Consider the following 26,884-nt stretch of genomic DNA (forward strand, 5'->3'; position numbering starts at 1 on the left):
CAAGTTTTTTTGGTAACAATTTTACCGTTTTTCTTCTAATACTTAAAATACAAATAAAAGCCAGACATTTTTTAGAAAATCTATACACTTTCTAAATTAAACCACATTTGATACAGGATTTTAACTCTTAGGAGAGAGTTTGATGGTAGAAGAATACTATTCTGATGGAGGCCTTTTATTCTCATTTCTCTGTGATACCCAGTTGTGCATTTCCCTGAAAAGTCATTTCTACTGCAAAGTGTCGGTAAGATCAGTCAATATAAGCTTAAAAACTGTTACCATAAAGCAAGAGGCCAGGATAGTGTGAGTGAAGTCCACAGGCAGGGGTTGCAAGGGAACTCCAAACAAAAGAGTAATATCAAGCAGGACTTTGATGGAGAAGGAACTGTATACTTTTTGAAGGATGATGGTTATTTCTTTAAGACACAAGAGTGCAATTAAACCCAATATTAAAATAAGAAAGTGCTTTTAATAAAAAGAAAAAATCAAAGCCCCCACTTTCCCTCCCAGACTATCTTTCCATCACTCTTATTTGTCGTCCTCTCTTATCCTGTCAGGTTTTTGTCTTACCAAGAGCAAAGTTGTGCAGGATGGGACAGAAAGAAAGTATGAAAAGATAGAAAAATAAAGAGAGAGCGAAGGTTCTAAAGATGAGGGACCTGGGTGCTGGTGGTGCAAAACAGAGACAGACAGCATTGGTTGGAGGAGTAAATCAATAGAGTAGAGCCGTTGGGGAGGTGGGTAGCCAGGGCAAGAAAAGAGGAGAGGAGAGGAGAACCAGCGCAGGGGCCCGGGCTCCGATCACAACGCTGGCTTCTGGCGTGCAGTGGGGAATAAAGCCGGCCTCCCTGGGTCAGCACCAGAGAAAAAGGTGAGATTAGAGGAAAAGTGGAGGAGGTATTTTCACAGGAGGGGTGGGAGAGGTGGGTACTGGAGGATGACAAGGAGGGAAAAAGAGAGCGTGTGTATGAATGTGTTTGTGTGCTTGCTGGATACCTGGCAAGCCAGGGACCAACCGGCCCATTAGCCTGTGGGCACCTACATATGGTTCACTGATCCCTTTGCTGAGAAGAACTCCTCACCTATCAGTCTTCCCATCTTTTTTAAAGATACCTTCACTTTTAACCCTTCCTCTGCTTTGGAAAGAGGCTCAGTCCTGACCTCGATTTATGATTCATTTCTGTTTGATGTCTATTCTTGGACTGTTATCTAAAATTGAAAAATGTAATAAAAAAAAAAAGAAACTAGACACAAAGGGAGAGGAGTTGGGCCTGCTGAGCGTGTGCACATGCGCATCCATCAGTGGACACACACAGAAGGCCATCTCCTTTAGTGCTTTGCCTTTTATTGTAATGTGTCCATTGTTGGTGCTGAATTGCTTCACCATTAGCATAAGAATGCAGCAGCACACATAGAGACTTAGCCAGATCATTATCTCTATATATTTATGTATACTTTGTCATTTCACTATGCGAAACACATTGAAATGCTGATGAGGCCAGTTAGGCCTCTTTTCCAAGCCTTTCCAACATGTGCCCTCCTGAACTTCCCAGTGCACTTCACAGTTTCCAGGGTGTCTGCAGGTTCTGCGCTGGAATGCACCAGCAGCTCGGAAATTAGGAGAAACGGCCAACTAATGGCTTACGGTGGAGAAGTGAAGACAACTTAGAAGGGTCAAATTTAAGAACAAGCATAAGGAATAAAATGGGTTAGAAAAAACAATCTAAATTTTGTTATAATTATTTTTTTAAGTATATAAAAGGAAGAATGTAGAATAAATGTTTCCAAGGGGAATGAACTGAGGTAGACAAGTAAAAGTATTAACACTACAGCATAAACGCAGCTAAAACTGCTTCATAACTTTCAGGCAATTTTAAATTCTTTTAATAAAATGGCAGAGAAAAAAATGGAAGCAACATAGAGAAACATAGTGCTGCCGTTCTCCCACTTCTTCCTGTGGACTGCTGATCAGCTGCTGAAAAATTAGATACATTTTCCCCCTTATACTGATAATCCAGTCAATTAGTGGAGTCTACATCCAAACTGCTAAGACTTTGCATTCCATTTTTTCTATGGGTTAAAGTCCTTCTGACATGCCACAGCGTGTCAGAGTGACTAGAGTATCATAAAGTAATTCTCATATGTTTATTTATTTATTTTTTTATTTAATAATGAGGGTCCATCTGAAAATATTACATGAGTTTATGTGGTAGGAGTTCATAAGTTTCCTACTTCGTCCTAATCCTTTTTGAGCATCTCAAGATTATTGTAGTACAAAAATATGTCTCTTTTGCATTCCTTGTTGATGTGTGTGATTTTATACTTGTATCATGTTCAAAATAAATAAAATAAAATAAATAAGATGTGACAATAATTAAGATGTCCTCCACAACTTAATGCTGTGCACTGAGGATGACTGAATAAAATTTTTATTTTATTTTTTTCTCAATTACAACAATGACAAATTTGACTTTTAGGAAATATTTCTGGTACCAAAAAATACATAGTGTAGGAATTATAGGAGTGCATTATATCACTCTTAAGATGATAGTTTAAAAATTACAGCTGCCAAGCTACAAGGGGTGTCTGTAAAGCAGCAGACTGCAGGCTAGCAACCCTGGCTAATAAGGAATAATTAGTTTTCTCTTGATAAAACATCACTGATTCACTGTTCATTTTTACAAATAGAGGTAAAAACAAATACTCCAACAATTTAGACATATGTTTAACCGCACCTGCCAGAAAGATTATGTTTTTATTTTACATTTTGTGTAAATCCCATGAAATCATGGTATTTGTACTAGAGAATCTCATATGATCAATGCCTAGCTTAAAACTATTTATCTAATAAGCTATTAAATCTTCTCTTGTTGCATGTGCTTTTGGAAATACACACAGCAAAAAGTGAAGCAAACAGGAGAACAAACAGAGGAACAAAACTAAAGACTTTAGTCTCACTGCAGGACTAAGCTGATGCTCTAATGTTTGCCAACCTCTGGGATAATTGAAAAAAAAAAGAAAAAGCACTTAATTCATCTTCCACAATGTAATTCTGATCAAGGCCACAGCTAGATACCACTGCAGGCTTCAAAAACACCAGAAAAAAGGCAAAATTGTTGGTTGCAGAGAGCAAAAGTACATCCCCCTTTCTTTTTGGCATGCTCCCTCATTAGAAACACTTAGGATCAGAGGAAGAAACTTAGGTTTAATTGTGTGTGTGTGTGTCAGGGTTGTGAGCTGGGATTAAAACGTGTAAACATGGAAATCTAACTATTAGGAAACACCAGTAAACACAGGATGCAAGAAGAGTTCCTCATCTATTCACCGTGTCTCCTTCTCTGAGGCTTACTTATTAAAAATCAAATGCCACTGCCTAAAATACAGACGGAAAACACAGAGCCAATGATTCATAATATATTTCATAAATACTTCATGAATCCCCCTCACCATACTTAAGCCAGTCTGGCAAAAAAGAAAAAAAAAAAAAAAAGAAAACATTGTCACCTATTCTAGTACCTGCTTGTCAGCACATCACTGGGGAGTGGGTGTCACATGTCACTTCTGGTTTACACTAGTGCATGGGATGGGCTCGCTGCATAAAAATGGGGAGTAGGACAGAGAGGAGAACAGAAAGAAAAAGTGAAGGGGAGGTGGAAAGGATTGAGGGAGGAGGGGGCGTTATCATATCATCTCCCCGTGTCTTTATATCCCCCCCTTATTATCTTTAGCCCCCCGCTCTCACCAGTCACTCAATCACACAAGCCCCGAGGACAGTGAGGGGACCTGGGAGGGCCTTCACTTCTCGCTTAAGACTGAGCCAGACAAGCGTCTGAAAGCTATACTGATCGCTGTCACTGTGTGTAGAAGTGCGGTGACTTTGGAGGGGCCAGGAGAGATAAGCGGGGAGAGGAAACGATCGGCTGGTCGGATAACGGCCGAATTTGCACACTGACAAACAAATCCGGTGCTTCGGGCAAAATGCAGATATCCCCCTCCTTACAGACAGAAGTTACCATAAGAGAGATGAACAGGAGGAAGGAGTGGGGAGATCTCACTACAAATGTGAGGCTATGTGATTTCTGTGAGGCAACTCTGAACAAAAAATAGAATTTATCACTAGAAATACCAAGATTTTTCCTAGTGCTTTCCTAATGCTTATTTATTAGCTAATATCTGCATATAGGCATAAGGTTTATGTTTACTTTAGATCTAATAAGGCAAACATAACTATTTCCATTTTGTATCTGTATGTATAATTCTTCATGACAGAGATACATGAAAAATTATCAATTATTCTGGATCAAATCCTAATTTAAAGTGCATTATAATAGGACTTTATCCATTTGCTTATCCATTCCTCATTGATTATGATTTAGGTGATGGATCATCGTCGTTGAAGACAGCGCAGGGTGTTGATATGTTTAAAAGTCAACTTAAACTGCATCTGAATATTTTTTTTAATATTTTGATTTCATGTGAAGTTAATTATAACTGCATTTCTAGTTTGACTATAATCACTATATCCATTTATTTTGTTTTATCAATAATTGAAGAATTTTTAAATATGTTGTTTGAATTTAGTATTTTAGTATTTTTCATGTTTTTCTTATAAAAAAAAACTGCCTTTCTGTCATGATCCGTGTTTCTGTGTATTTATTTTAAGGTTTTTCTGTGTTCAGTTTCTGTCCTGAGTCTCTGTTGTTTCTGCGTCTTCCCCGTTGATTGCTTCCCAGGTGTGTCTCATTCCTTGATTACCCTCCCTGTGTATTTAGTCCTACCTGTTGTCTTTGTCTCTTGTCGGATCCTGGTCATATGTCATTTGTCTGCTTGCCACCACAGTTGAACTGTAAAGTCCTGTGTTGGTTGAGCTCTCATTTTCAGTCCTCTGTCTTTCGGTTGCTACCGGTCATTAGCTGTGTGCTAACTCTCTGCCTTGCCGCCTGTGTTGGACTGTGTTTGAGCTCTCTTTATTAAATTCATCATCACCATAACCTGGGTCTCAACGCTAACAATTGAGCATTTGGGTTAATGATCAACATTGTTGAGACCAGCAGGCCATATGTCGATGAATTTGATTAAAAAAATTATTTCATGAATGTGTTACAATTAGCAACTTGCTCTCATAAGAACCTGCAAATTTGCTGTCTTATGTGTGTTGTATTCTTTATATAACAAAAAAGAAAAGAAAAATCAAAAATCGGTCAGAAATCACAATTCGCATCAGCTAAGCCAGACTGGTGCAGCTCCAGTTTGTAGCATAAAAGACTCCATTAATAATAATGTAGTTACACAAATTACAGTGTATTTATCTAATTACTCATTAATGACAAAGGATAGCTTTGTAGTTATTTTTTTTTACATATCAAAATATGTCTTAGAAAAAAGATTTACAGATTTCTTTAACCCTTGCACAAACTCCATTTTGAGGGTGCTGGTGTTTTTATTTACCTAGCACATTCCAAATTACACATGAATATGTGCTTTTAAGCTTTGTAACAAACTGCTTCAACCAACTTGAGTGACAAGAATTAAATCCATGAATGAAGCCAATCATGGTGTCCATTAAGAGGACATGGAAAAGCCTCCAAGTCTCCAAATTCACAAACAGCTTGAGGAAGATGCACAGTTCACAGCAACCTCCAAATGAAAGCCGTAATTCTTAAGTAGAGAGGAAGATCTGCTTGCTTACATCTTAAATCTGCACTCAGTGCAGAGGAAATGTAGGAAGAAAATCCCAGACAATTTAAGGGAGTCCCTTTTATAACTTGCTATGAGTGATTAGACTTTAGCGTTGATGGGTTATTAAGCAGAAAAAAAAGAAAAAAAAAACATTCAAAGAGTCAATCTGTCTTCACTTCTGTCTCTGGTAAGAACAAGTAAGCCAACCTAAGGCGATTTAAAAAGTGTCGAACAACCAACTCATGTTGGTCTGTCATGTTGTCTCTGGCAAGAGTCAGAGTAATGAGGACAAGGGGCATAAAAACATAAACCCAAAAAGATGGATTACAACAATCCCAATACATAATCTCTTGAAGCATGGTTAACGAAAGAATTAAACTTGTCCAACCCTCCCTAAAAATAAAATCTACCAAAAATGATACTGCAACATAATTATCAGTATTTGGGAGGAAAAATAACTTTTTAAAGGGCAAAGAAACTTAATGCAAAACATTTTGATAAATGACTTTGCAAACTAATTTCTCCATCAAAGTTGTTCATCATATCAAACATGTCAAGCATTAATGGAACTTAAATGGTTGCTGCAACCTTGAAATATTGTGGCTTAGTTATAAAAACTAACTCAATACAAAAAAGGTAATTATCAACATGCTTATTTTTGTTTGTTTTTTAAGCTTAGCAATAAAATCAGACTTCATACGCTACAGATGAGTAAATGTAGTAGTAAAAATGAACAGCTTGTGAATAACCCTCAAATGAGTGAGAAGTAAACAGCCTAATATTAAGTCACTTTTAACCAATAAAACAGGACACCAAGGTGCATCTTGATTCACACACAAAAAATGTTTTGGTCAGATTTATGCTCAAAATTGGTACGTTTAATCTGATCTTTCATTTCTTTGTGTATTTGCATTTTTCTTAATTAAAACTGAAACATGATTTTCATTTTAAAAGATTTAAATAGGTGTTATAAAAAGTAAAAAAAAAAAAAAAAAAAAAAAAAAAAAAGAAAACAGTCCAGTGGTTTAAGTTTTCTTTTTAAGGTCACTTGTGAAAGGGATATACAGAGGGGAAAAATTTTTTAGACCATCTTTTTTCCCCCATTATGTTCAACTCTGTGTACCTGGAAAATAAACTGTTCAATATTTCAAGGTTGGTCGACTCTTTGGAAATGCATTAATTATCTCCCTGGGCAGACACGAGGAAGCATTCCATCTAAACCGTTTTTATTAAAGGATGAGGCAGTCCAGACATCCCCCTTGACCATGACTGAAGCTCCAAACAATACCCAGCAAACAACTGGAAATTAGGAAGGGATAGTTGTATCCCTGCGACAGCGGGGTCCGTGATTTAATTTCGTGATCTATAATGGAATAAATGAAGCCAGAAATGAGTGGGAGACGTAAAAATCATCATTTCAAACCTTTTCAGAATGAACACGTTTCTTCAAGTACTGTATTTCAGATGAATACAAAAAAAAAAAAAAAAAAGAAAAGAAAAAGTGACCGTATCACATTTTCAGATCGTGGAATAACGGCCATTGTGCGCTGTGACAACATATTTACCAAGCTCACAAAAAAAAAGGCTTGGTGAGGATGGAGTGTGTGTTTCAAAAGAAATCAATGAAGTGCAGTGATGAATGGCATCTTTTTGGGGGGTCCTTGATGAAATAATATTCAGCATCTTATGACGAATCAGCATCAGCATTTCTATCCAAGTAACAAAAGCATCGCACAACGGCTCTCATGCCATCAATATAACTGCCTTGAACATAAGAGACACTAAAAGAGAGAGAACTATGAGGTACTCAATAATAAAACTTATCGGGGCTTAAAGGCTTCTAATTAACCTTATTTAAGTCAAGGATTCTTCAACATAATGCCTCTTACATTTAGACCCTTCTGCTATTGAATATAAAAAGATAAATACATTTCTCAAGGAATATGTGAAATTTTAAAAGAGATGTGAAAAATTGGTGAGGCCTAAATTATAAAATTCTTATAATACCTTTACAAAATTATATTAGACTTCACATATTTTTAGTTTTTGTTCTCCTGATCTAAAACTTTAAAAGAATGCTGGGAATACTGGGGGAAAAAATATCAAAAAGAAAACATAAATAAAAGGTTAAACACAGTAATAAGGGGAATGAATTTGTCATTTTGACTCCACTCCAACACCTCAAAGCATGTTGGTCCTGAGACAAAAGGAAATCCTTAGAGCAACAGTGCCATCTACAGCAAAAAGACCTGAACATCCATGCAAGCCTGTGGAACCAGGCCTGCATGCTGACGAGCTCTCCTGAACTTTTTCCACATTGTCGTCATGTTGAAACCATCAATTTTGATGTGTTTTACTTTAGCTACTCCTAAATAAAAAAAATAAAACATTTTTCACAAAATTTATAGAATATTCTACAGTAATCCCAGTAAACAATAGTATCTGAGCAACTTTTAAGGCTTACAGGCAGGTCTCCAGGGGTTCTTTCATGCCCATCACTTGCCATTTGAACCTTTTTTTTTTGTAAATAGCTGGTTTATTTAGTAATGCGTTTGTCATTGAAGAACATTTTTCTCTGTGGATCACTATAAAAATGGTACACCTGTGTCATTTAATCTCAGCGTAAAGACAACTGTTCTGTGACGGTCTCAGGGGTTTGCTAAATCTTGTTCATGAACAAACAGCATCATGAAGAGCGAAGAACACCCCAAATAGGTCAGAGATGAAGTTGTGGAGAAATTTAAAGCTGTGTTAGATTATAAAACAATATTCAAATCTTTGAAGAGTTTACAATGGATTGGCCATTAGTCATAATCAGAGAAGAGGCCCAAAAACCCAATGGCAACTCTGCAGGAGCAATAGATGATGACAGCTCAGGTGGGCAAACATGATGACAATACTCATGCACTCTAAAAATCTGGTCTCAACAGGAGAGTGGCAAGGTGAGAGATCAAATGACTAACCTGAACACACCACTACTAATTGAAAGTACGGTAGTGATGGCATCATGCTGTGGGGGTGCTTTCTTCAGCAGAAACAAGGAAGCTCATAAGAATTAATGGAAAGATGGGCGGAGCTACATTGACGTCAGTGGTGGAGGCTGACCTTACAGGAGGACAACAGCCTGAAATATTCAGCCAGAGCTACAACAGACCGGTATAGGTGAAGGCATATTCGTGTGTCAACAAAGGCAGATCAATTACAGTATTCAGATTTGCAAGAGTAAAAATAAAAGTAAAACCCTGTATCATTTCATTCCTCTTTACAATAATGTCCCAACTTGTGTTGATCAATCACATAAAATAAAATACATTGAGGTTTGTGTGATAAAAGAGACATTTTGTACGGTAAATCAGTAAAACTTCAGAAAATAGCAAGGAAGGCGTTTTTTAAAATACTAACAGAAACACAACACTGACTTATGTATTTTAATCAAATAACACCAATTAATGAAATTATTTTAAAAAATGTTGACAAATTGTAACATTTAGAGGTGATCCCATATCGTAATACCTTTTTCTCGGTAATTCAAAGAGGTCTGCTCAATAGTTCCAAAAACAATCTCATCTGACAAAGCAAAAGGCAATCATCACCAGTAATTTTTCTTTTAATTTTCTTCAAACATTTAGACTCCCAAGGAAGTAAGAAATTTTACTACAATTTATACTGTAAGATCGGCCCTTTCACAGCCGCTGTGAACGGAAACACACTCATCAGCCATCAGCCTGAATCAGATCATTTCCCCTTGTCAAATACTGAAAATCAGCATATATTTGTCATTTAATGCATTAAAACTAAGAATTCCCACTATTATTAGAATATCAAAACATCAACTGAGATTTTCTTAAAAAGACCCTGAGTCATCTTGACTTGATGAAAGCTGCTGCTAAGAGCTGAGCCATTCTGCTCTGTTTTGCTTGAACCCTGGCAAGCAGGATTGTTCAAATCTTAGTTATATACTTTTTAAAAGGACGGCATCCCCTTCGGCTGCTGCACCTTTCAGACCCCCAATGCCTCCTCTATTATCAGGATGAAGCTCTCGACCACAGCAACAAAGCCTATATATCCACCTTAGGGAGGCCCGTTTGATAAGTTGTCTTCCTGGATGAAATGGACGGGTTAGCGAGGTCGACTCTTGCCCCGTCTGGAAAGAAGCGGGAATGAGGTCTCAAGCTGGCACACCGGTGGTAGGAGCACTTCAAACCGTGGGTGAATGAGAGGATGAGAGAGAAGGCTAAGGAGGGAGACACCCATGGGAGGCCAGTGGGGGGTGGGAAGTGCGGCGAGATTGAGTAGTGAGGGAGTGAAAAGGCCTTGATATCCACGGAAAGCACAACAAAGGCAGAGCTTTTTACATTAAAAAGAAAGGAGATTGCCTTTTTTCTACCAGATTCCTCTCGAACCGAGTGTCATGTCCTTCCTTGGCCTGTAGGAAGTGAGAGGCTGAGGTTGGCTACAGCATTTGGCACTTCTGATGCACATCTGAGAGACTTGGAAGTTCTTGCTTTCTGAACACTTGCATCAGGGGGGAAAAAAAGTTCCAATAAAATATAATTATGCAAGTTGGGTGATCGTAGTTTCCATGTGTGCTGCTTAGGCCACAGCACATGACGTGGAAAGGAGCTAATTATGCTCAAACAACAAGAACTATGGCTGCTGCTTCTTTCCTTCTTTCGTCTTTGCATTTCATTATTGCATGCCGTGATGAACCCAACTTTGGTGTGCGAAGATGACTCAAATGTACATGTTTTTTTTATCTATTTATGTACATTATTGTAAGCTGAGTGTAGGAATCCATAACAAGTCTCCCAAATGCTCCAGAGGGAGAAATAATAATAAGACAAAAACACCAGCAATGGAAATTAAGACTAACATGAGCCTCAGCAGGTGATAACTGCTTGATGATTAGGTACAGTGAGTGAAGGAGGAAGAAAAGTTAAAGATTAATCATGAGCCAATTAAAAACCCAGGGTGAGGAGAGCAACCTGTCTTGGCACAGAGACCCCCCTCTGTCATCTCAGTCAGACTGGCGTGTTCACAGATTACTGGTGCACTATGTCTCCATCTAGGCAGGTTTTTAAGCATGTTTACGTCACTGGTGTGCATTTAGAAGAGTAAAAGGTTTGAAATATTATTTCATTTGAGACATAACACAGCATTCTCTACATTTAATGTTATGCTTTGCAAAGATGGATAAAAACCTTAAAATAAATAATCTTTTATTGTAGAGGCATTATCCCACTGACATCAACTTCTCAGTCCAGTATGTTTCACAGCAGAGAAAGAAAGCCAATATTTTTGGATAACATTTCAACATTAATTTCATTCATTTCATTCCCATGATGACTATGATGATGACTGTCAATGAACAATAGCCTATTAAGTATTAAGTTAAAAAGTAGCAATACATATATTTTTGAACAACTATCATTTCAATTAAAGTTCATTTAACAGTATTTTTAGTAATAATAATAATAATAATAATAATAATAATAATAATAATAATAATAGATCCTTCAACAAATTCTGAAAAAAAATAAATGCAACCTGAAGCCGTTTTGCTATTTTCACAGAATTTTTGCAGATTTTGTGGCACTAATGGCCTGCATTTATTGTAAGCAGACAGGAAATGTGCAAACTCTTCAAAACTAGAAAGAGAAGAGAACATGCCATTCATGGCAAATTGCTACAAAATACTGCTTTGGTATATCTACGGCCAACCACTTTTAAATATGGAATGAAACTATATTGTTTTTCACCTCAACAATAATTATAGGACAATGTCACAGATTTGAATTCCATTATTTTTTTAAATGCTATTAAAATATTTATTTTGAAAAGCTTTTAAGTTGATGTTTAAATGTCCATGGAATTTAGAAAAAGTAAAATTTCTGTCTCTTCTTTGTAGAAAACAAGCTACCCACAAAGTCCCTTTCATGGAAACTAATAAAATACACATATTAAAGATCTTTTAACTTTTCTAGGTAAGTTTTCACGAAATGTCTTCAAAAACCAGCTAGAAACAAAGTTTAATATCCTGGTTTATGCGATTTGTTCCAAATAACTGTAAAAAGTGGAAATAAATCAAAACAGAAACATGAAGGAACAGACCTGAGCGTTCTCATCTGCTAGGTCTGCAGTTGAGAACTCAAGAACACTCTACTGCAGTGTAAGCAGCAGCACAACACTACAAACAAAACAAATAACAAAATACATTTATCATTGAAAAATCCTCAACAACTTGTAGTAATCATACTATTCCAAAGGAGAAAAAAAAAAAAGAAGTTGAATCGAATAATTGTCTATTTTTAAAAAGGGTGTTCGATCAGTTGAAATACCTTGAGTATTTTTGAGTAAATATAGAGTAAAAAGAAAATGACCCAGAAGAATAGACTGTTCATTAAGCTTTGACAGAGGTTTGAAATGAAGCAAAAACATAGAGTGAGTTATGAATTACTAAACAAGGCCAGATTCTGCAGCAACACAAACATGCACAACCTGCTCTCAGTGGGCATCCCTTGCAAGTTCAAAAATAAACTGTGAATTAACCTCAGTGGATGCAGCGCTGGGCCTCTGTGCTCGGCTGTTTGTGTGAGTAAAAATGATTGCAAGAGAAAAGGTGCTTGGTTTAGAGACCAAGCTTTGGTGCAAATAGACCTGATGGTGGTTGATGGTAACAACCTTAAATATGGCGTACATGCAAATTTTGTTTTGTGCAGAAACTGTTTAAATGTGCTGTGTATTCGCAGGAACTGCTGTTGTTATCGTCCTGTGAGAATCTGAGTTTATTAAAGGCACTTACGAAGTCTTTCTCGAGCTTCTCCACCTCCTGCTTGTAGCTCTTCAGCCTGCTGTTGTACATGGCGCGGCTCTGGATGGGGATCTCCCGCACCTCCAGGTCCATCTGCTCAAGCTAGAACCCGCAAATAACACGGTTCATGGCAAAACATTTCCAAGGTGTTTTCTTACACTTTAAAATCCATTTCAGCAGCATCAAAAATCGATTTTGAAGTGAGGATCAACACACGTATTTCCCCTCGTCAACTCTATGGCAAAAAAAATAAAATAAAAAAAACTTTACCCACCAAACACCACCACTTTAAAAAATTATAAATTTTCCATCATATTTTTTCTGCAAATTGAAACGTGTTTAATTATATTAAATATGTTTCTGTTGCTGCATACGGTCAGTGCAATGAAAGATGGTTAATGCCCTCTACCCTTGACTAGAAGACGAAAAAAAGGCAGAGCTGCCCCTCACCAGCTGATGCTGCGCACTGCCGTTCATCTGGCTGAAAGAGGTATATAACTTGCTTTCTTTTCAGCATCTGTCAACTACACCTGTCACTATTTTTTTGTGTGCAAAATGAATAAGAACCATTCAATGATCTTGATATGGTAAAGCAGTTTTAAAACAGCAAAGTGGTATTACAACTATGGCTAAGATGCAATGCCGGTTTAGCTGCGGAAACACTTCATGCTTACTTTTTTTTTAAAAAAAGCTGTTAGATCTTTTCATTACAAATGTGTTTAGAAATATTTGTGTAAATGTCGTCATACTATAAAACCATGGAAGTTTTATTTTAGGGTTGTCATACTGAGAGCCTGACATTGTGATCTACCTGTCCTGTCTCTCTTTTTTATTTTTTATTTTTTTCGTTTATTTTTTTATTTCTTCTTGTTTTATTCCCATGTGTTTTTATCAATAATTTTATGAATACTGTGCAGCAATTTGGTGCATATATAAGCTGTTTTTAAAGCTTTTTGTAAATAAAATTGACATTAGCACTAAGAGAATCCCATTAGATCCACAAATAATTGTAATAAATAATTGTATTACAATTATTCAAACACAATATATAAAGTTTCAAAATCACGGCTGCTGTCTTCATGCAATGGTGATATACCGCGACTGTACCATAGTTTGTGCAATAAAACAAAGCGGGATATCTCAAAGGAAAAGGAAGGCTTTAAAAGTATTTTAATTAAAATAAAAGAGAAAACTTTAAAAATCTGTAACTACAGCAACATTACGTTCCAGCGCTGACTGTAAAAACGTAATGCTCATGTCTGCTCATGTCACTCAGCTGTGATAAAAGTAGCAACAAAATAGAGCATCTCTGTAAATAAATGCAGCATCAACATATGAGGGGCCCTTTATTGCACCGACATGAATGGGCTCAACAGTGTCACAGCGGATGAGGGAAAAGTACATCTGATGCATCGGTGCACGGATCCCTTCTTGGCAGACTTGGAGGAAGCTAATCACCATGCCACAACAAGACAACTGCAAAAACAATTTGTCTCCGTCAGGTGACTGCTTCCTTTTATTTATTTATTTTTAAACAGCAACATGAAGTCTTTCACCTCGAGATAATGGCTTGAAATGTGTCATAGGGGTGTCACTTAAAAGCAGATTACTGGGAAGTAATCATGTGAGGAGGAAGCCTCCTTTCCGCCATGTGAAGTGTGCACATGTCTGCATGTCATGTCAGCACCGGGATAATACAGGTGCAGTTGTCTGGTTGCCGTGAAAACTGCCCCCCCTCCCCCCTCCCTCTGCCCTCTCCTCTTGCCACAAATTCATAATTTAGAAAATGGAAAAAAGGAGAAAATTACTGATCAAAGACATACCAACTCTCTGACTTCTTCAAGCTGTTTGTCGACATTTAGAACCAGCTGTGTCTTCTCCTCTGCAAGAGAAAAAAACAACACCATTATTGATCAGCCGACGGAGGAACAGAGCTTCGTGACAACAGCCAAACTCCCCCACAACAGGGGAAGAGATGGGGGAGAGAAATAGAAAGACAGTGGGAGAAAACAACACACGAGGACACATTTGAAGATATATTTACACATTCTCTCCACACGACGAGCCAACATTTGATGTCTCTTAGTTATGGCGTGTGTGAGGCCTTTGTTGGTTTCTGTTGAGGAGCAGTGAGACGCCTCATGCCAACTCAAAGGGATGGGAGGTGTCGGCTTTGCTCACTTGCCACGACTGTGAATCCCGCTCAGAATGAGTAACACTCTGCTCCACACCTCACCCCATGGATGCTCTTCCACATTACCCATAGAAACTCATTAGGACTTCAAGTTCCAACGTAAACTTCAGAACCTTCAATCATTACTTATGGCAGCAGCGCTCATACTTTGAGTACAGGTGCTAAATTGGTATTTGCTCTAAAATTAGTTCTTTTCAACAATCCCAGGAAGGAACATCAATTGTACATCTTGGCGAGTTGCTTGGTGATCAAGTACCACGTTGCACTGTGTGCAGAATTGCTAGGGAAGTGAGTATTTTGACCACATCTTCATTTTTAGGCACATTTTCAAATTGTGAACTGGATACAGTTGATTGCTTAAAGGATTTAAGGATAACAGATGATATATCTGTGTAATGAGGGAAGGTGTAAAATGCAAAATGTGCCAAAAGAGATTTAATTGACTCTCAAAAGTCAAAAATTACCAAAAGTCTCTCAGAGGGATGCAGTGCTCTTGAAATTGCTAAGATCTTGGGGCGTGATCATATCACCATCAAAGGTTTTGTTTCACATACTCAACAGGGTCACAAGAAACATAATCGGTAAAGAAAATAAAAAGAATCACAAATTACCGACCAAAGATTTGAGAGGAACCAAGTCTGAAGCTACCAGGAACCCATCACCTTCCAGTTCTGTTATACATATAATCCCTAAAAAAGCCAAAACCTCACTTTTACTTTCTTAAACCTTCATGTTTGAGTTTTTTAATATTTTGGATTATCTGAAAGCACTGTAGATAGGATTAATAAACATATTTCCTCAAAAATATGACTTGCCTAATATTTGTGCACGTCGTAATCACGCTAACATTATAAACAACAAGAAACAAATACGGTCACCAGAAAATCTTCAACAAGTTATGCTTGACCACAACTGTTACGTCAATTATTAATTCTCAAAATGGCTACAAATCATCCAAGTCAATGATCTGGGTTTATGTACAAGGAAATGTTAATTGTCCCCATGAATATGCTCATGCATGCATAACAAATCAAAATAAATAAATAAATAAAAATCACTGGTTGTGACAATGAACTGGAAAGTCATATTACAACCTTATTAATTTTTTTTCTCCAAATCACAAAGGCTTTTTCACAAATGCTAAACAAAGGACTTGTAAATTCAAAAGAAATTGTTCTTATGAGCAACACTCAGGCAGTAGTCATGTGACTAAATGTATTTTACATGAAACAAACCCATGAATCAGAAGAACTATCTGGAAAAATTTAAGAGTATTTTAAAATATTTAAACGCAAGAGTCAACAAAACTTCTAACTCAAAAGCAAATCACAAGGTCTATCAGTTGTGGGCTGCAATGTTAAGAAAAAAAGGAGAAGAAGAAAAAAAAGCTAACCCTAGATTGTCATTTATTATGGATCCATGGGCCAAGATTACCTTTTGCCAGTCCTCAAATACATTTTTAAAACCTGTGTCCAACCTCACAACGTACACAGTAAACAGCCAGAGGCGATTGAGAGAAAGGTGAGATTGTGCTCTCTCTCCAACTCAAACTCAAGCAGGAGAGGCGTGAAATATGTATGGATATTTACTGAGACTACAAACTGCTGACGGACACATGAGGAGTTTTGCACACAGAAGTCAAGTAAATAAAGAAGAAAGGGCTTGACCATTTTTCTTCTAACTTTGACTTGTGGACAAGACAGAAGTTTAGAAGTTGTCCCACTTTAGAAAATCAAAATTTAAACCTAAACGTATTTTTAGAAGGTGGTAATTAGAACAATAGAAATAGTAGTATACAACCTCACATATTTTACACTTAGTGTCATTGTTAACAAGAAATTAACATTATAGACAACTGAGAGGCAGAAGTTCAAAAAGGTCACATGTCATTGAAAACAGTAAATCTATATAGTCCTAAATAAGTTTAGCTCCTGTCAGAAATAACTCAGATTTTGAGCACATAATTTCTTATCTTGAAGGCAACAAACCATTAAAGCTTACTGTATGTGCATCCACAATTACTCAGCACTTACACATGTAATGCAACATTTACATTTTCAAGACACTTTCTGCGAGGATCTGCTGCAAAATACATCCAAATATATATTAAGTATTTATATCTCAACACAAACATACAAGCCGAGTGCAGACAAGCAGGGAGAACTTCTGCTACCATTTTTGATGGGTTGTAAACAAACACTGTGATTTCCAGTTTACTTTTTTGCATCATGCGCTGCCTCTATTACGCTCTATCCAGGCACCTCGCGGCAGAAACTGAAATTGCGAGAGCGTATTTCACACACCGAATCTCTAAAGAGGCGTAAACAAGAGACTGCAGACCTACATTTTCTTGGAGAAACAGGAAATTGCTAAGATTTTTCTTTACATGTTTCCATCTAGTTTGCTAGGAAGCTGATAAATCTGATTGCACCTAAACTACAAAGCCAGTAAATTGTTTTACTGGCAGTCTGATTTTGAACCATCTGTTTGCATCCGCATGAGAATTATTTTAACTTCTTAAATGTCCACGTTTAAAATTATAAACAGTGGTGCTTCACGGTGAGTTGAAGAACCAAACCTCTGTGGGCGGCCACCTAAAGGCAAAATTTGCTTTTTGTAATTTGCAAATTTGCTTTAAAAGTAAATAGTGCTCACACATTTCACTGTACTTTAATAGGCAAATATTATCTCATGATGAATAAATTATCTCCAGGAAAAACTAGAAATCAACGTTTTGAATATTGAATATCCAAAAAAATGAAAGATGGTGGGAATTTTTGCTTTCAACCTATGCTTGAAAACAATACCAATGTCCCTGAACACATTATTACCACTGTGAAACACGATGGCAGCATCATGCTGTGGTGGTGCTTATCTTCAGGTGTGTTAGGAAGAGTCAGTAAAAGTTCGAGCATAAGTCTTAAGAATCTTTGGAAAGATGTGAAAACCTCTGTTCATAGACACTCTCCATGTAATCAGACTGATTTTGAACTGTCTTTCAAAAAAGTGGGAAAATGAGTCTTTGGTTGAAATAAAAAAAATAATAATTAATGAGGTTTCAAATGTGCATATTTGCAACTGACAAGTAGAAATATTTGACTGCAAGAATATGTTTAATCATTAGGGCTGTAAACATCCTAATCATACCTTTATTTATGGATTCATTTGTATGCTTAGATTACTTGGTTTGTTTCCAACAAACCTGCTGTAAATTTTATGTGAATGGCCCATTAGAAACATTTCTAAATAGTAGTGACAGGCTTAATACTTATTTTATCATAAATACACAATTGCATTTTTATTTTTGGAATGCGATTGCATCTACTTAGATGTTTTAAAGTATTGAACACCACTTCACTTTTCACCATGTTATATTTATATTTATTCTGTGTTTATGTTAAATTTTCTGTTTGACAAGGAAGATGACTCACCTCACTGTCTCCAAATCTGCCTAAGGGTTTAAATAAAATTGACTGATTGATTTACCAATCAGTCAGCCAGCCAATGGAAAAACTTGGCCTCAGGCCCTGAGTGTTTAAAATCGTTTTTAAAGACTTTATTTCTCTTTATTTTTATCTACAGACCCATTCAATACATTAGAATGTTATTGAAAAGTCCTTTTATTTTAGGTACTTTATCATAAGTAAAACACTTTATGTAGATTAACTAGACACGGAAAGCCTTTTCTTTATTTCTGTTAATTATGGAGATTTCACACTTAGAGGTATTGAAAACATGACATTTAAAATTAGAATGATATATCAGACTAATAAAAAAAACTATTTTTAAAAACATAAATGCGGTCTTAATAACAAGTATGTTTAATAACTGCTTAAAAGTTATTTTCAAAAGGTACTTTTAATCTGACGAATTGGATTAATCGAGATATATATTCTAATGTATTGCATATGACTTCAAGTTTAACCATGAATTGTATTTTTATTGACCACTGTTCGGTCTTTAAAATGCATTATGAATGAATTTCAACAACATAATATTGTATCATATGCAAGTTACTGAATTGCTCTATCACGTTAAGCTGTTTGATTTGACAAACAATTCAAAGAGACAATGTTTTCTGCACTTTACTATATTTAAATGCTTTCAGTGTTTACATACTTCACTTTATTTAAGACACAACCAGCACATCCGGCTGTTAAATCCATCAAACAAACATCACAGGAAAGCGTTCACATTCAGTTTATTTAACAAGCAAGAACACGAAAATGTGACACAATAACAGACTAATAGTTTTTTTTTTCCTTGAGGAATATCGAGTGACTGTATCAAATCACACAACCAGTAAGCTTCACCTGACACTGCAACCTCCTCCTCTCAGCTGAGACACGATAGCTAACTGACATCTTAGCTAGCAACTCACCGAGTCACGTTAACAAATTTAGCTTTCTTACCTCCACTTAGTTTAGGAATTTTGCCAATTTTGTTCGTTACTTCTGCGGTGATAGTCCCAAAATCCTGCTCGTAGGTCTCAAAGTCTGAAGACATCTTCGAATAATAAGTTTAAACACAGAAGAAGCTGTCTGGTTGGCAGTTAGCACCGGATAATAACAACAAGTCTCGAATGGAGTCTTTTCCTTGAGTAGCAACAAAAAGGGCTCGACAAGAAACTAGACTTGTTTTTTTTTCCCCAAAAAGGGTTCGGTGAGTCAATAGCACATGCCTTTCACCTTAGTGCTTTGTGGATTATGCTTGATATATTTTCACATTTTTGAGGACTTAACGAGGTTTTGAAAGACATTTCTGCTGATATTTAAATGTATTCGCGTCTGGGTGACTATGATGAGTAAGGTTCCCACCCTGTGTACACAGGAGAAATTGAAGGAAAAAAGGCAAGGAAGTGGCCAGGTTTGTCATTTAAAGTGACAGCTTTTTCGCTCTTTTACAAATACAATTTAAATGCGTAAATGGATTTGTGTTTGTGACAACTTTACATCGGTCTGTTTCATCTACGTTATTTGAAAATGCGTCGGCTTGTAGCGGTGATCGTGTTAAAACTGGTGGCGGGGAAGCTAGGATATTTAACGTTAGTTTGCTATAAAGCTAAGCGGAAGCATAAATACATCATTAGTATGATGTATTTGATAATGATTAACCTGCTGAAGTGGAAAAAACTAGCGGTCTCTTTTGCCTCTAATAAAAAAAGTATTTTGCATAAATTCGTTTGTTTTGTCTATCTTTGGTTCGAAATTGCTAGCTTGGCAGTAGGAGCTAATTAGAAGCCAATTAGCACTGTTTTATATTTATTTTGTTACGTTTCCCTTTAAACCAGTGACATACTCGTTCAGTTTCTCTTACGTAATATCGACTAAATAAATTTCAAAAATAGAAATATCTGCCCAAATTTTGAAATTCTGTCAAAGCAGAGTAATAATGTCAGGTGTGTCACTGACATGACAGCGATTAATTATAAGCCTATGTTGAAACAGAAGTTAGAAAACCAAAATTTTCACTTAGTCTGTTGGTTTGGAAAACAATACTGGTGGCTCTCAATTAACTGGAATATTACTTATTTATTTTTTATTAGGTCAATTCAAAAAGCAAAAGTTGTAGATTCATTGCACTCAGATGTCTTCTGAGATGTTGTATCTCAGATATTATTAAAGGGGAAAAACGACGTTTAACACAAACATATCAGAGTAGTAAAACGTATATTTGTGTCAAGGTGTCAGGCATCCTATTGATATTCCCCCTTTTTTTCTTCAAATGTTTTCCTTCCCCTCAACTTTCAGTGAACGTGCTTGGATACAGCACTCAATTAACGGACAGCTTATAAAAAAAACATTAACTGTTTGTAACTTATCCTACTTGCTGAGAGTCTCAGTGACTGTCTGCTGGACCATTTGTCAAGTCAGCATGCTACCTCATGATTGTGTCAGCCAGTGGTTCCTAATCAAGCTTTTAGTGATTTCCGGAAAAGCAGAATGTTGAGATTTCTGTAACTCTCTATGTACACCTGCATAGTTTTGTGCTAAAATTTCATTGCACATGTTCATTTGTTTAAACACGTTCCTTTTTTCCTTAACAGATGGGGAAATTTGAGTCTCTCACTGGGATGGTGTGTTACAGATGTTGACAGAAAAGGATGCTGGTCTTCATCACTGCAAGGATCAGGGGGCCTCAAAGATCCCAGGTGACTCGAGGCCAGGACTGCCACGCGTTACAGAGTAGACGACAAAAACCATGTGCACCGCTGGCTTTACAAGATAGCAGTGGAAAAGAGTAGCACACTGGACATTCATTTCAGGAACGGAACCAAAAAGGACGCAAGTTAACTTCCAGTTTGAAGGATGAAGTTCCTGTCAACCTTTGTGACATTTGAGAACCTCCATGAGGTTCGGCGGTTGTGCCACTGGGGTCCAATCATAGCACTGTCTGTCATCGCTATATGCTCAACCATGGCAATGCTGGACTCTATTATCTGGTACTGGCCCCTGGACACTACAGGGGGCAGCATTAACTTCATCATGCTCATCAACTGGACTGTGCTCATTCTCTACAACTACTTCAATGCTATGTTTGTTGGACCGGGATACATTCCTCTTGGCTGGAAACCTGTAAGATTTTTATATATATATTGGTGCTTAAACAATATAAAACTATATGATACCCTCCAAATGTTTCTACACAGTGAGGTAAGTCATTTCATTCTAGTTGGGTAACTTACTGTTTTTCATTCTCAAACAGGAAAATCAACATGATGCTCAGTACCTACAATATTGCAGAGTTTGCCAAGGTTACAAGGCCCCCAGATCCCACCACTGTCGAAAATGTAACAGGTAAACACCTGCACAAACAAACCTTGGTTCTGTTTTTCTTTTCTCGCCTATGAATTCATTTTTGAACTTGGAGGATATGCTCTGTGGCAGCAACTGAGCCGTTATCGGAGCTCCCAACTACCGGACAGTTGGCTTATGTTTACACCTCTTGCTGTTATATAAGGTGCAGCTTGTGAAGACTAATCCAGCACCTGGATTATGCAGTTGACACGATTACAGTGTCAAATGCATTGAGTCTGAGTGGACTTACTGCCCATTGTATTCTTCTATCATTCTTCTATCATTAACTAATCCAACCATCAGTCCATCTATTAGTCTATCCCTCTATCCATTCATCAATAGTCTGTACCCATCCATATCTCTATCTGTCCATCTTTATGTCCATTAGTCTATCCATTTATCACTTTATTCTTCCATCAATCTGCCATCACATCCACAATTCTGTCCGTGTCCATCCATACATCAGCCGGTCCCTCCCTCTTCCCTCCTAAAAGCCTGACTGCTAAAGTATAGTTACCTTAAAATTGGGATGAACTTTTGGATTTGCGTTTTAAAATCAATGACCAGAAATTTAATGCTGAATCTGGAATTTATGGAACCGAGTCCAAGACTTGATAAGAACTGCTTTTCTTCTCCTCTTATCAAGTTTTCATTATTTGGTTAAAACAAATGGAAGAACTACTACAACAGTAAACTCTTCTCAGAGGTTTATTATCCAGATGGAACAATGTACTAAATAAAATTCGGTTCACACTGATAAACTGAATGCTAATGAACTATGCTACTGTGTTCATTCACCCACATATTGAGGGCTGGGTTTTATGCTGTACTTTTAGTTTAATGTGTCTCTTTTTTTTGTTTACATCTTTGACTCTGATTCTTTTGTATGGTTGGTTGTTTTTGGAGGAGAATCACTGTGGTTTTTCCTGCCCTTCAGATGTGTTATGAAGATGGATCACCACTGCCCATGGATCAACAACTGCTGTGGCCACTTAAACCATGCTTACTTCACTAGCTTCCTGCTGCTGGCTCCACTGGGATGCTCACATGCTGCCATTATCTTCATTATGACCATGTATACACAGCTGTATGAGAGGGTAGTTATTACTTCCACCTCCCTCTGCCTGACTTTCTTGTGTTTTTTGCAGCTGTAGAAAAAGTATCGAACCTCCTTTTTTTTTCTTCTTTTTCTTATCTGCAGATATCATTTGGTTGGAGTACAGTAAAGATTGACATGAGTGCTGTGCGTCAGTTTCAGCCCCTCATGCCCTTCAGTGTGCCTGCCTTTGCTGCCACTCTCTTTGCCTTAGGTTTGGCATTGGGCACCACAATTGCAGTCGGAATGCTTTTCTTCATTCAAGTAAGTTGGGTTTTTTTTTGTTTCTCCTGAGATTTGCATTTGGCATTTCCACTTTACATAAGTTGTTTGCCATGCAAAGTTGCAAGTGACATAGGTATTTAGTTGAAAACATGCAAAGCCACAATAAACTATGTAAGCCACACTGATGTTCAGCGGAGCTGTATGTTTACTCTCAGTATTGCTTCCCTCTATTTTTGGATGTTTTGTTATGTTGCACAGTGATTCAGTGGCATGCAAGCTAAGGATAACTGTGGAATATTTCACTTTAAGGGTCTAAAAAATGAAACATTTTAATAGCAGCCTGAAGCTATTAACAATACAATGACTCTGTTTTTACACAAATGTACCATTATTAACGGTTTAATGACAAATCATAATGTTTCTTTCAGATGAAAGTCATTCTCCGTAATAAAACCTCAATCGAATCCTGGATTGAGGAAAAGGTCAGATTTATTATTTGATGTGATAAGTCATTTATTTAATGCTGTTTCAGTGTTTCCATTTAACAAAAACTATTTTTCTAACACCTTTTCTACATTTTATTGTCATATATGGCTATTATTTTGTTGTATCTAAGCCTGTGTTATTGCAATCTGCTATATTGATTACAAAGACTAAATACCATGTACATGCCACCATGTTGTTTGTTTTTTTCCCCCCTTTAGGCCAAAGACAGAATACAGCACTACCAAACAGGGGAGGAGTTTATCTTCCCATATGACCTCGGCGGCCGCTGGCTGAATTTCAAGCAAGTCTTCACATGGTCAGGGACACCGAAGGGAGACGGCATTGTATGGCCGGTTCATCCCAAGTGTCACCAGCACACCTTAACTGTAGGTTCTCCATATTGGTTGTATTATAATGTTCTGCTCTTTCGACAGTACGTCAGTTGTTCTCAAAGTCTTGGATCTGATGAGAGTTTTGATGACATTAGCTTTGATATCAAAACTAATGTCTAATTAGTTGTTTCTATGTTGCGCAATCAAATTATTTTGTCAGTAGTGACATCGCAAAGCATTTTTAAGGCAAATCCGAACTGACCCTTGTGGATCTATCGACGCATATGAGTATATCATCTGATATTCTCAATTATCTACTATTAATTCTAACAGTATGAAATTAGAAGAGCTCCACTTCGAAATATTGGCACAGCCTGAAAATATTGAGTGCCACTATGTTAAGTAATAATTCTGAATCGGATGTTTTCTTTTAACTAAATATTTATGAGGCATTACTTATTTATGTTAAATGGTACTTTGCAATAGTCCTGACCTAACTATGTCCTGTTTGTTGTGTATTTTACAGATGGAGCAGTTGAAGCAGAAAGCTGATAAAAGAGTTAGAAGTGTAAGTACCTGCTAAAGCCTTATTGTGCCATGAATAGGTTGGCAGATTTATAATGCGATATATTTATTCTCCATGTACAGTGAATCTCAAAAATGCCATGACTGATATTGATGATGATTGCATTTTAAACATGTTCTGCCATTAAAGGGACATATCGCATATCCTGTACAACTTAAAAATAAACCAGTTTATGGGATGAATGTAAAAACACTTACTATGACCTGGTCGCGTAAATGAGCAAACTTTTTAGTTAATACCTCATTGAAGGACTTCTTCATACAATTTTAGCGCTCAGTACTTTGTTAGAAATATTATACAGCTATTATCTTGACTTGCACTGAGGATCATGTTATGTCTAATTTCGGATTGATTATGAAACTATCAATAAATGTGAATGAATTACAGATGATTAAATGCTAAATTGAATCCGACCAAATTATTATTCTGACCGTGGCACAATAATGCAGCAAGGTTTTATCTTTGATTTCATATTTTTACTCCTAATCAAATGTTTGATTTTCAGTTGAATTATACAGGATATACGTTACATTTAAGGAGGAAAAAATAGACCAGTTGTCATGGTCACAAAGCTGTGATTTTTAACAGGATTGTCAACATTTTTGTGTGACTTCACACCAGATGTTTACGTTGTATCTAATTGTTCTTTTTGACAGCTAAGATGTTCAGATTGCGACAGTAAATCCTATAGAAGTATATAAAAAAATGCCTTTGTCTTGGTGAAAACAATCTATGCGTGTTACAATCTAGACAAATAAAAAAACTGAAAGTCATCATCGGAGTAGTAAAATAATGTGATATGTGTTTGCCTTGACCAGCAGGTCCAGTACCAGGTGGTGGAGGATTATAATGGAGCCTGCTGCCCTCTCAGCAAGGGTCTACAAACCTTTTTTAGAACCCCTTGCACTGAGGAACCCAGGATCCCCCTCAGTAAGGGGGACATCATCCTGGCCACCCGTGGCACCAAGTATGTTCATCCACACAAAAATGACCAATCACTGAGTGCAGTTTATCCAGAAATCTGATTCTTGTTTTTTTGTTTTCTGTAGATGGTGGATGTATGGAGACAAAGTTTTGAATGAGGAAGAAATGAAAGGTAAACTGTTTAAATCTCTGTAACTAGAACATCTTTCTTTTTAGCAGCTTTGAACGGATCCTTTATGGCTTTTTCTGCTTTTCCCTTTTAGCCGGAGATCGCGTGCGCGGATGGTTTCCGAGAAGATGCGTTGAGAAGTGCCATTATGACACAGCTGCCAATGATAGCACCAGTGATAAGAAAGTAAATTAATTCATTCAGAGGCTTTATGAGGTATAGGAGAGTTCAGCTGAACAGAATGTCCATCTACTGAAGATGTCTTGCCTCAGGCTGCAGGGCTCTACCCAAGAATTTCCTACTCTAAATAAATATGTCACCATGTTTTTTTTTTTTTTTTTTTTTTTTTTTTTCTTATTTAGTCTTATTTAGCACTTGCTGTTAAATGTCTAAAAAGGGATAATGCTTTGTGTGAGGGTTTGGTTTGTCTCCTCTGACTGTAATGAAAACCCAATAAGAGTCTTAATTTCCAAGAATTGCCAAAAGGCTTTTTTGTGACTTTATTATGATTATGTGATTGTTTTTATTTTTACTTGAATCTCTCTCTCTTTTTTTTTTTTACTTTTGTTATTTTTTCTACTTATGCAATGCTCCTGCCCAGCTAACCCCAGGGCTTCATAATGCAACTCTTTCTACAATATGGAGATAACAATTCATTACTTTTATTTTTGTAAAAACCAATAGTTTGCCTCAAATTATGAATTGCAAATTAAAAGAATAATCTTCCATAAGTGTGTTTTTTTTGTTTGTTTATTTTTTTTTACTTTAACTTTGTTGTTGCTTGAAATGTCCTCATTTTAAATCCTACAAATTGCTCCAAGCTTTAAGAAAGTATCCTGGAAAGGAAATTATGCCTGCTACAAAGCTGGTTCTAAACATTTCTAAAATTGCCCCCAAGATATTGCAAATTCATTAGAAATTTCAGAAAATCTGGAGTTTATTAAATAAAATGCTTGTGTCAAAGATGGTTCTTGTTTAAGCATTTAATAACTTCAAGTCTCCTTGTGTTTTCTGTTTTTTTGCTTTGTTTTTTTGTTCAATGGAAGAAAAAATCCTTCATTAACAAAAGGTTCATTATGGAGAACCACAACCTACATAAGATTGAGGTAAGATCCAATCAAGACTTTGGGTGAGGAATTCAAGCTACAAGAACCGGACAACCACAAAATATGGGGTACAGCTTTCACAATTCCCTGTGTTAAGTTGTTGCTTAACCATTGATGCTTGTAGTACCTGGGTCGAAAGCAAAAAGCACTGTTGCTCAGTGGTTCGAAGTTTCTGAGGTTCAAAGACAGGTCAGCCATTTACCAGGAATGCTTCCCTCTGTTGAAACACTTAATTGACATTCTGATTTCATATTCCAGCAGGAAAAGAACCACATTACTGTGCTTGACTGGCCAACACACTGGCCTGACTTCACCCCACTAGAGAATCTACAAAGGAGGATCAAAGAGATCAGATCCAGTGAATGCAGATGAGCTAAAGGTGGCAGCCAGGTTTTCCTTAACAAATCAGAAGGCACTCAGGCTTTTGACCTCCACACTACTCTGTAACTAATATAGTAATTTATAGAAATTATATTGAT

The 26,884-nt window shown here is 36.9% G+C and overlaps 2 protein-coding genes and 1 long non-coding RNA gene across 9 annotated transcripts in view; 2 read left to right on the forward strand and 1 right to left on the reverse strand.

Moving 5' to 3' along the window:
* The window catches only part of vti1a (vesicle transport through interaction with t-SNAREs 1A), a 140,395-nt gene extending 121,189 nt beyond the window's left edge, over positions 1 to 19,206 (reverse strand). For all 6 annotated transcript variants that reach the window (XM_007558252.2, XM_007558251.2, XM_016674443.1 and 3 more), the window contains exons 1-3: positions 19,097 to 19,206; positions 14,314 to 14,372; positions 12,482 to 12,592 (exon numbers count right to left, since the gene is read on the reverse strand). In XM_007558252.2, the coding sequence (XP_007558314.1) occupies positions 12,482 to 12,592; positions 14,314 to 14,372; positions 19,097 to 19,190 (264 nt within the window). In that variant the 5' untranslated portion in view covers positions 19,191 to 19,206. The remainder of the gene's footprint in view (positions 1 to 12,481; positions 12,593 to 14,313; positions 14,373 to 19,096) is intronic.
* On the forward strand, positions 1 to 26,030 carry LOC107836898 (uncharacterized). The gene is made up of 4 exons (XR_001662872.1): positions 1 to 12; positions 4,184 to 4,190; positions 11,529 to 11,541; positions 25,662 to 26,030. It is a non-coding gene; the product is annotated as an uncharacterized LOC107836898 (long non-coding RNA).
* zdhhc6 (zDHHC palmitoyltransferase 6) lies at positions 19,394 to 25,772 on the forward strand. Of its 2 annotated transcripts, none has more exons than XM_007558249.2 (11): positions 19,394 to 19,550; positions 20,731 to 21,259; positions 21,390 to 21,481; positions 22,419 to 22,578; positions 22,683 to 22,841; positions 23,231 to 23,284; positions 23,507 to 23,674; positions 24,147 to 24,188; positions 25,028 to 25,173; positions 25,256 to 25,302; positions 25,394 to 25,772. In XM_007558249.2, exons 2-11 carry the CDS (start codon positions 20,993 to 20,995, stop codon positions 25,492 to 25,494), a joined length of 1,236 nt encoding a protein of 411 aa, XP_007558311.1. In that variant the 5' UTR covers positions 19,394 to 19,550; positions 20,731 to 20,992; the 3' UTR covers positions 25,495 to 25,772. The 2 variants fall into 2 exon arrangements, with proteins under 2 accessions (XP_007558311.1, XP_007558309.1); XM_007558247.2 differs by having other exon boundaries at positions 19,395 to 19,550; positions 25,025 to 25,173.
* Positions 26,031 to 26,884: the final 854 nt, after the last annotated feature.

This window comes from Poecilia formosa, unplaced genomic scaffold (genome assembly GCF_000485575.1).
Source record: "Poecilia formosa unplaced genomic scaffold, Poecilia_formosa-5.1.2 Scaffold95, whole genome shotgun sequence".
In the NCBI taxonomy this organism is placed as follows: Eukaryota; Metazoa; Chordata; class Actinopteri; order Cyprinodontiformes; family Poeciliidae; genus Poecilia; species Poecilia formosa.

Bases quoted from the DNA above. Each gene is read 5' to 3' on its own strand.
- zdhhc6 (XM_007558247.2), top strand. From the start codon at position 20,993: ATGAAGTTCCTGTCAACCTTTGTGACATTTGAGAACCTCCATGAGGTT. The intron at 21,260-21,389 runs GTAAGATTTTTA...ATTCTCAAACAG, and splicing joins TTCCTCTTGGCTGGAAACCT to GAAAATCAACATGATGCTCA. The intron at 21,482-22,418 runs GTAAACACCTGC...CCTGCCCTTCAG, and splicing joins CACTGTCGAAAATGTAACAG to ATGTGTTATGAAGATGGATC.